Genomic DNA, 9,605 nt, shown 5'->3' on the forward strand with positions numbered 1-9,605 from the left:
GTTTTATGTGTGTTTATGTTTAAAGACATTATTTAATATAAATTATTGATTAATATTGATCTCATGGCCAACAGTGCTATTTCTCATGGCTGAACGCTGCTGTTACACACAGTTTCTCTGTGAGGCACAGAGCAGCCTTTGCCTGCGTGGAACACTAGACAGCACTTCGGCACCATGCTCGGGGGCCTTTCTCAACAGTGAAATTATCAGCGAAAAGTACAAAACTGTAAAGGACACGATACTCAGTAGGCCAAGCCTGAGAGTGAGATGCAGGAGGATAGAGCATTGCCTCGCCTCTGCTGGAGAAGCACACGGACACTTGTGACTTCAATATTTGCGCCACCCCGCGCATGTGTACAGAAGACCACAAAAGTGACACAAGTTTTTGGGGTTACAAATACATTTTAGAGAGGAGGCAAATTTGCAAATACAGAATCCAGGAATAATGAGGTTCGTGTGTGTGTGTGTGTGTGTGTGTGTGTGTGTGTGTGTGTGTGAAGTTACATTTTAAAATGTATTTTTAGGCCGGGCGCGGTGGCTCAAGCCTGTAATCCCAGCACTTTGGGAGGCCGGGATGGGCGGATCACGAGGTCAGGAGATCAAGACCATCCTGGCTAACACGGTGAAACCCCATCTCTACTAAAAAATACAAAAATCTAGCCGGGTGAGGTGGCGGGCGCCTGTAGTCCCAGCTACTCTGGAGGCTGAGGCAGGAGAATGGCGTGAACCCGGGAGGCGGAGCTTGCAGTGAGCTGAGATCCGGCCACTGCACTCCAGCCTGGGCGACAGAGCGAGACTCCGTCTCAAAAAAAAAAAAAATGTGTTTTTAAAAAAACTAAAAGGGTACACACCAAATCTTTGGTAGTTCTGGACGGTTTGGGGGTTTTGACATTTCCTGGGTCGTCGGGACCATGAACTGACTTCATGTTCTAAAAGATGATTGACAAGAAGGCTCAGAATGTGGTCCTGCGTGTTTTTTCTAGCCCTGCTTTAGTGACAAGACCAGCCACCTAGAGGCTTACGTGAAATGGTTCAACAGACTGTGCTACCTGGTGGCAACCGAGATCTGCATGGTGAGTAGACAGCCAGGGTGGGCACCACCTGGCATAGCCCAAGGCGGCTGGAGTTGGGAGGAGCCTACTGGGGAAGGAACTGGAAGGACACCTTGAGTCCTGTTCATTTCCAAGTCCAGTGCCAGGCTGGGCACCCCTCCAGGACTCCAGGTGACACCAGCTTTCCTGCAGTGACATTTCCCTCCAAGTAGAACCCAGGACAGATCCACCGGCCAGGCACAGAGGGTGTTGGAGAGGGTTTGCTGAAGGAGTGAGAGGCAGTCACTCGCAGCCCCAGTGGCTCTGCTCTCTCCATCTGTGCCGGCCTGCCTTGTGCAGCCTGGCCTGCAACTGGCCTTGTTTGGCTTGCTCGGGACCTAGAGGTGGACGTGATCTGACCTCTAAGCACTGGGAGACACATGTAAAAGCCCATAGTTCCAGCTGCTCCCGGAAAGCACCAAAACTCAGCAGCGTGGAGCCAGACGTGCTTGTCACTGAGTCGCAGTCCCCCTGGCCACACCCACCCGTCCTCCTCCTTGCAGCGGAGGGGCCCTCCTCTGAACCCACTCTCTCACCTTAAGATGAAGCCCAGGGGGCCGCTCATCCCAGGGCCAGGCTGGAGGCAGCGCCGCGGCAGGCCGGGCTCTCCGCGGCAGGTGCTGAGACTGAGTATGGGGTACGTGTTCATGAGGGGTCCACACCTGCAGACAAGCATAGAGAGGAGGCAGCCCCGTGCGACGATGTGACGACAGACACGGGTTGGCCTCTGTCCCCCACCTGGCTCAGCCCCCATCACAGGGCAGGCTGCCCTTCAAAGGACAGGGCCGGCTTTGGGTGGGCAGCTCTCTGTGGCCAAGACAGCCCCTGGAAGGGGGTTTGGTGAGACATCTCAGAGCACAACACCCCATTTCTTGGTGGCGGTAAAGACCCCTGCTGCATCTTTGGTGGGCAAGCAACACCCACCTGTGTGGAAAGAATGCAACGCAGGCCCCGCTGGCCGAGCCCACTTCCCACCCTCATGCCGCTGGCTGCAGGCGAGAGGGCCGAGCCCGGGTGAAGCTTGCTTGGCCTGAGCCTCCCAGGGAGCCAGCTGTGGCCCACGATGGCCAGGGAAGGTCATGGTGTGGTTCTGCACATCAGAGGGGTCTGAAGTCCCAAGCGCCGGACCACAAACAAGGGTTTACCAGTTACACAGTTGTTATGGAGAGAGCGGAGAGGCTGCTCGAGGGACAGGTCTCAGGGCCAGCTTGTACCCCAGTGAGGGGAGAAAGCCCAGGGCTGGGGGAAGGTGGGTGGGGCTCTCTAATTTAGGGAAGGAGTTGGGTGGGAGCCGGGCCCAGAGGGAGGAGGGCGCTGGAGGGGAGCTGTGGAGCATCTCGTGATGGTGTGTCTCACCTGCTCCAGGGATACAGGGAGTGCCTGTGCCCCACGGGGCCCACCTAGCCCTCTATGGCATCGGGCTCTGCTGGCTCGGCCCATGAAGTGCTCTGAGACCCTGTTTCCCCTGGGCCTCAAGTGCCCCAGCTGTGCAGTGGGTTTAGAGAAGGCGAAGAGGGCCAGGTGACGGGAGCCTGGTCAGGGCAGGGCGGAGGCGTGTCACCGCTGAGGCTCTGCTGCCCTGTCCCCAGCCAGCCAAGAAGAAGCAGAGGGCCCAGGTGATTGAGTTCTTCATCGACGTGGCCCGCGAGTGCTTCAACATCGGCAACTTCAACTCCCTCATGGCCATCATCTGTGAGTGGGCCGGCTCGGGCCTGGAGTCCCCGGTGCACAGGCCCCCAGAGGTCGGAGCAGGTGCAGCCAGGCAGGCAGAGTGCAAGCCGGGGCCGCCTCTGAGCAGCGGGAGGGCGCGGGCTGGGCTGTCTGAAGGCCTGGGCAGTCCCATGTCCCCGCCTCAGAGGTCCTGGGGAGCCACGCCTTTTGAGGCAAGCCCAGCCCCCTCGGGATGTTTGGTGGGGGCTTGGTGGTATGTCCCCAGACGCAGAGAACGAGGGCCCAGTGCAGGTGCTCAGTACAGAATGGGACCGGCATGGTGGGAGCAGACCCACCTGACCGTGATGTCCACCAGCAGCCCCTCACCCACCCACCATGTGACAGACCGAGCCCTGCAGCCCCCAGCCCTGGTCAGGGTGCAGCCCAAGGGGCTGCAGCTAAACAGAGCTCCCCCTGTCCCAGAAGCAGCTCTCTCCAACTCTGCCTCCCTCTTCTAGCGGGCATGAACATGAGCCCTGTCTCCAGGCTAAAGAAGACCTGGGCCAAAGTGAAGACGGCCAAGTTTTTCATCCTCGAGGTAAATGAGGCTGCTGGGCTGCCGAGTGCCTCCGGCCATCCCCTGGACAGAGCTGCCCACATGCCTCCCTATCTCCTTCCAGCACCAGATGGACCCAACAGGGAATTTCTGCAACTACAGGACAGCCCTTCGAGGGGCAGCCCACCGCTCCCTGACGGCCCACAGCAGCCGAGAGAAGGTGGGTCGGGGCCAGGTTGGCCCAGCGGGTCTGCAGGGGAACCCGGGTGCTGGCTCAGAGTTCACCTGCTGCAGCTCCTGCCCCACTGCAGCATCGGTAATAGACGAGGAGACAGCCAGGTCTCCTTGTTTGCATGCCTCCAGTGTCGGGAACTCACCACCTCCCAAAACTTGAGGGAAGCCAACCTCAGACAACCCTAACTGATAGGAGGTGCTTCGTGAGGGCCTGAAGCCGGGCTGCCTGGGGTCATCCTTTCTTGGGGGCCACACGAGTGGGGCCACTTCGCCTTCTGCTCACCAGTTCTTCAGAGGCCCCAGGCCCCTCCTCTCCTCTCCTGAGTCAGCGGCCCCAGACCTGCCCTGCCACACTACAGTTTCCAGGCTCCTCCCACTTGGGGCCCTTTGGTCCCTAGACTGCTCCATTTTTCAAAATTCCTTCTGTTTCAGATAAAATTGAGGTTCCAGGTACACAGGATCTTCCACCTCCCTGATTCTAAACATAACACTTTTAATTTTGTGGCCTCAGATCACATTTGCATTTTTGGCAATCACTGAACCAAGCTTTTTCCTCACCCAAACTGCCTGTTTACAGCTTGTATTCTTTTTTTTTTTTTTCCTGGAGATGGAGTCTCTCTCTGTCGCCCAGGCTGGAGTGCAGTGGTGCAATCTCGGCTCACTGCAACCTCCACCTCCTGGGTTCAAGCGATTTTCCTGCCTCAGCCTCCCAAGTACCTGGGATTACAGGCGCCCGCCACCACAGCCGGCTAATTTTTGTGTTTTTAGTAGAGGCAGGGTTTCACCATATTGGCCAGGATGGTCTTGAACTCCTGACCTCAGGTGATTTGCCTGCCTCGGCCTCCCAAAGTGCTGGGATTACATGTGTGAGCCACTGCGCCCAGCCACAGCCTGTATTCTTATATACCTGCATTTGTGGGGCCTTTGCTGACCTGATCAATTTTATTTCTCCTCCAAATTCTACTCATGGCCTCTGGTACAGAGAATCATGCCCTGGTTCTGGGATTGCCGTGATCCTCTGGCTTGAAACCTGTTACCATCCTGATGATTAGAGTTGTTCATCTCTATGGAGAGGAAACTCCGAGACTCGTTGTCCCTCCAAAGGCCCGTGCCATGCGGAAACATTAGTGGAATCACGTCCCTGCTGTGGTTCGTGGATGTCTGTCTCCAGCGTGAGGGATAACAGAACACATTGCTGTTCTTGAAATTCAGGTCCCCCTGGAATTGCACTGGAGGGATGCCAGTGGGCAGGTTTGGGAAGCAAGCTGAGGTGTGCACGCTTGTGCCACCTGCCAGGCCTTCCTGGCTCTCCACCCAAGGGGCAGACACCGGCCACACGGATGGCTCCGTCCTGTCCTGCTGGCCTTTCCTGTTCAGGCTGTGAGTGTGTCAGTGACTCTGCAGAAGGGAGCAGCACCCGGGGATGTGAGACCTCAAATCCCAGGGCAGGTGGGTGGCCTGCCAGGAGCCAGAGCCCGGAAAGCCAGACAGCAGGGGCAGGAACCTCATGTCACTGAACACCTGCCTCATTCCAGCCACTTGACCTCCATACCCCACAACTACTCTGTGGGGGCATCAGCATTGCCAGTTCCCAGATCCGCAGACTGAGTCTCAGGCAGGAGAGCTCACTAGTCCCGTCACACTGCAGGTAGGTGGCAGAGCCAGGATCACACTGCAGCCTGTCTGGCTGTGAGTCTCGCGGTCTGCACACCACCAGGCTGACTCCCGTTCCCAGGCATCGGGTGTATGTGGCAGTCGCAGGGCACTGGCTACGGGCCTAGGCTGGATGCAGAATCGGTGTACAGGAGCTTGGTGCCGAGCTGGGCCGGGAGCCGTCAGCCATGGCCTGGGCACTCCGCACTGCTTCCTTCCTCTCTGTGGGACACGGGGCTGTGGGGCAGGTAGAGAGACTGGGATTTGGGTGCCTGTGCGCTGAGCCCCTTCCAGCTCTGCGTGCTGGGATGCTATGCATTGGTGCTGTAGGCAGGCAGCTTAGAGCTGTGTGTTTACTTTAACCACATTCTCCTCTCACTTCCAGAAAGAGATGGGTCATGGGCGAGGCCCACAAAAGCTGCTCTATGTGTGGAGGGGGTGGAGGGGCAGAGGGAGGGAAGGAAGGAGGAGGAGGAAGGGACACTTAGAGATTCGCTCACAGTTTCCTGGCGCCCCAGCTGAGTTGATGGGCCGGGAGACCTCGGTGGTCATAGCACTTTATGCTTCCTTCCTGTCTGTGGGCGGCTCCTGTCTGCCCTTCTCCCAGTCTGTGTCACGGGGCCCACTTATCTGGGTGACCTCCAAGCTGACCTGGGCTCTAATTAAACTTCTCACGTCAGAAGCAAGAGCAGTGGATTTGCAGATACAAAGGCCTCTTTGGCTGCCGTGAGGGCAAAAGGAGACCAGGTCAGACATGGGGAGCGGCCTTGAGTGGCATGGCCATGGCAGAAGGGGTGAGAGGTGCTTGCGTATGGAACATGCCACCTCTTGAGGACCAGCTCAATGCCCCTGCCTCCAGGAAGCCCAGACCAGGCCCCGGGGGAGCTTTCTGTGTGTGCAGAGTCCCACAGTCCTTAAACCCTCTCCCTGTCTTGGCGTGTCTCCCTATTCCAATATAGTTCAGCTGTCCAGAACCCACCACACCAGGACTGGGGACTCAGCACCACCGAGGGAGGGCACAGACACAGACCAACCCCCCAATCCCCCCCTACCACTGATCCCGGCATGGTGAGGAAGAGGCAGGATGGGGCACTAGGGCAGAGCACCTGGGACTCAGCCCTGCTTCCGCTGCTCACTGCTGTGTGAGCTTATGCAAGGTATTTAACCTCTCTGGGCTTCAGCTTCCTCACGTATAAAGCGGGGTCATAAGAGCCCTACTTCATAGGACGATGCAAAGATGGAAAGTAATCCTGTGTGTAGCTCAGCAGTGAGGCACTCAGGCTTGATAAGGGCATAAGGAGCGGGCTCTTTGGGAGCAGATGGAGGCTAAACCCAGCCGGCAGCGGGATTAGCAAAGATTTGCCAGATGAGGCCTCCTCATTGTGTAGGTTACTCCCATGACTGTGTCTCCACTGCAGTGAGGTCAGGAATGAAGAGTGGTGGGGGCCTGCACACAGCCCGCCGCCTTTCGCAAGCTGGGTCCACCAGCCTTTCTTTTCCTGTGGGCAGTGGAGCAAGAAAGCTTTTGGTCTAACAGTAAGTGCATCAAGAAAGACATAGGGGAGGCCGGGCGCGGTGGCTCAAGCCTGTAATCCCAGCACTTTGGGAGGCCGAGACGGGCGGATCACGAGGTCAGGAGTTCGAGACCATCCTGGCTAACACGGTGAAACCCCGTCTCTACTAAAAAATACAAAAAACTAGCCGGGCGAGGTGGCGGGCGCCTGTAGTCCCGGCTACTCGGGAGGCTGAGGAAGGAGAATGGCGTAAAAACCCGGGAGGCAGAGCTTGCAGTGAGCTGAGATCCGGCCACTGCACTCCAGCCTGGGCGACACAGCGAGACTCCGTCTCAAAAAAAAAAAAAAAAAAAAAAAAAAAAAGAAAGAAAGACATAGGGGGACAAGTTGTTAATTTATTTTTTTTAAAAAAAAGGCCCCCTTGGGAGGCCGAGGCGGGCGGATCACAAGGTCAGGAGTTCGAGACCAGCCTGGCCAACATGGTGAAACCCCATCTCTACTAAAAATACAAAAATTAGCCAGGCATGGTGGCAGGTGCCTGTAATCCCAGCTACTCGGGGAGGCTGAAGCAGGAGAATCACTCGAACCTGGGAGGCAGAGGTTGCAGTGAGCCAAGATGGCGCCATTGCACTCCAGCCTGGGCGACAGAGCAAGACTCCATCTCAAAAAAAAAAAAAAGGAGGCCACCAAATTTCAGAACAGTTGATGCACATCTGTTCCATGCGTCTTTAACAGTGTGTGCAGCCCGGACTGCCCCTCCCGGTGCACATGAGCCTGTGGACCTTTGGATGGGGATGGTGGTAGTGGGGACCTACCAGCCCCTCCCAGAAAGCAGTGGAAGGACTATTCAAGGGTCATCGTGACTGTGCATCTCTTACCCAGCCCCAGGACGGGCAGCAGCGCCACGGCGCCCGGCAGGGTGACGGGGGCCAGGACGGGCAGCAGCGCCACGGCGCTCGGCAGGGTGATGGGGGCCTGCTCCTTTCTTGGTGGTCCTTATTACCCTCCATGGTGCACAGGAATTCACCTCGTAACCCGTGAAGCCCCAAGGCCCCGACTAGCCCAGGAAGTCTCCCCTGCCCTCTGCACCCTGGGGTCGGGTCTGAGGTCCCTGGGGCAGCTATCTGCTGGCAAGGCTGCCCCCTGTCCTGGAGCCAGCTGTATAGAGCTGGGGCCGACCTGCCCCCTCTTTCTTCCAGATTGTCATTCCCTTCTTCAGCCTGCTCATCAAAGACATCTACTTCCTGAATGAGGGCTGTGCCAACCGCCTTCCCAATGGACACGTCAACTTTGAGGTAGGACCTCTGTGGGGACCTCCACTGAGGTAGACAGGCCAGGAAAAGTTCCCAGGGCAGGACCACTGGCCCCTGCCCTAATGGAGGACTCTGGGGCAGAATGAGCCATTGACAGCCGACCTCGGCGAGGTTATCAGGGTCCTCCCACCCTGACATCACTGCGGTGGGGATGCTGAGGCTCAGGGTCATGTCCCTCCAGGCTGGGCCTCACGGCCAGCACAGGTGAAGCAGAGTCCATCTAAGCCCTGCAGGGGCACCAGGCTGGTGAGAAAAGCAGCTCCATGGGCCCACAGTGACAACCGGCAAGGTGCTGTGACAGGGGCTGTGCCCTGGAGGTCAGGACCAGCCCAAAGGCAGAGCCCTGAGTAGCAGGAGGAAGCTATCAGGCCAAGGCCAGAGTGAACAAAAAGGAAAGAATTCTGCTCCCTCTACAGACACTCACCGCTGTCAGCTCAAGTGTCTCCTCCTCCAGGAAGCCTCCCTGGACCTCCCAGGCAGAGAAAGCCCACCTGGCAGGCCTCCCGAAGCACAGCAGGCTGGGCGTCCCTCCATCCATCCTCGGTCACTGCACCCGAGTCCCTGAGCTCCCGAGAAGAAAGGCCAGGCTGACCGGCTCCGTATCCTGAGCTCCAAAAGGGGCCACCCAGCACACGTGTCTCGGAGTAGCCGGGGAGCTAGGCAGACACTGAGTCAGAGCATGCCAGGCAGCAGTGGGACCCCCAGTCTGCAGGAACGAGGGGGCTCTTCTCCCACTGAGAGCCAGCCCCACCCTAGTGTTGGCCTTAGCAGTGGGTGACACAGTGAGTGTGAGGCCCCACCCAGCCTCCAACTCCAAGGAGCCGTAAGCCCTGGGCCAGTCACCAGTCACTGCTCTGTCTGAGCCTCAGTCTCTCCCTGTGTACGATGGGGCTTCAACTGTAGCCCACAGAGGGGCTGGGGAAGAGGCGCAGCATGGCCCTCCATGGGCTGTGAGTGTCCCCTGCAGGTGGGAACCACAGCACATGGCCAGACCCTTGGGCCTGGAGCTGCCCTCCTCACAGATGCCCCAGCAGACGCCACATGCTGCCCACAGGCCTGGTTAGCGGGTCCAAGGCCGCCTCGCCGCTTAGGTTAGCCCAGGCTGGAGGCGATGAGGACAAGATTGGGCTTAGGCAAGACAGTGCAGGGGCCCCGGGGAACTGGGATCCTCCTCGGCAGGTGACACCAGCCCAGAGCCAGGCATGGCAACCCCTGCCTTTGCCCCTCCTGAACTGATGCTCAGAGCTGAGGCCAGGGACAGGTGAGACTACAAGGTGCTTGTGTGATCCCAGCTTTGGGGAGCAAGCGGGAGGGACTGGACCTGGCTTCCAGGGCAGATCGGGGGGTCCTTGCCATTCACAACTGTGCACTGCTGTTTGTTTAAAGTTGGCAGCTTTTTAAAAAATGAAATACATGTGTTTACGTTTTACTTAAATAAAATCATACTTAAATGAATTACTTAAGTCTTAAATATACTTATTTAAATATATTTGCATAATTCCATAAATCAACAAACATGTATCACTTGCCATACATAGAGGATAACAACAAAAATAAATATGATGACATAAAACTGTGTCTACTCTTGCTCCAT

The 9,605-nt window shown here is 57.3% G+C and overlaps 1 protein-coding gene across 6 annotated transcripts in view; it reads left to right on the forward strand.

Annotated features, from left to right (window-relative positions):
- LOC105483988 (RasGEF domain family member 1C) overlaps positions 1-9,605 on the forward strand; it is a 108,827-nt gene that overhangs the window by 90,166 nt on the left and 9,056 nt on the right. For 4 of the 6 annotated variants that reach the window (XM_071097990.1, XM_071097989.1, XM_071097991.1 and 1 more), the window contains 5 exons: positions 984-1,073; positions 2,681-2,783; positions 3,260-3,339; positions 3,422-3,517; positions 7,898-7,993. In XM_071097990.1, coding sequence (XP_070954091.1) covers positions 984-1,073; positions 2,681-2,783; positions 3,260-3,339; positions 3,422-3,517; positions 7,898-7,993 — 465 coding nt within the window. Of the gene's footprint in view, positions 1-983; positions 1,074-2,680; positions 2,784-3,259; positions 3,340-3,421; positions 3,518-7,897; positions 7,994-8,427; positions 8,932-9,605 lie in introns of those variants that run through there. The other 2 variants (XM_071097986.1, XM_071097987.1) reach the window with 2 other exon arrangements.

The sequence above is a fragment of the Macaca nemestrina genome, chromosome 6 (assembly GCF_043159975.1).
Source record: "Macaca nemestrina isolate mMacNem1 chromosome 6, mMacNem.hap1, whole genome shotgun sequence".
Lineage (NCBI taxonomy): Eukaryota > Metazoa > Chordata > Mammalia > Primates > Cercopithecidae > Macaca > Macaca nemestrina.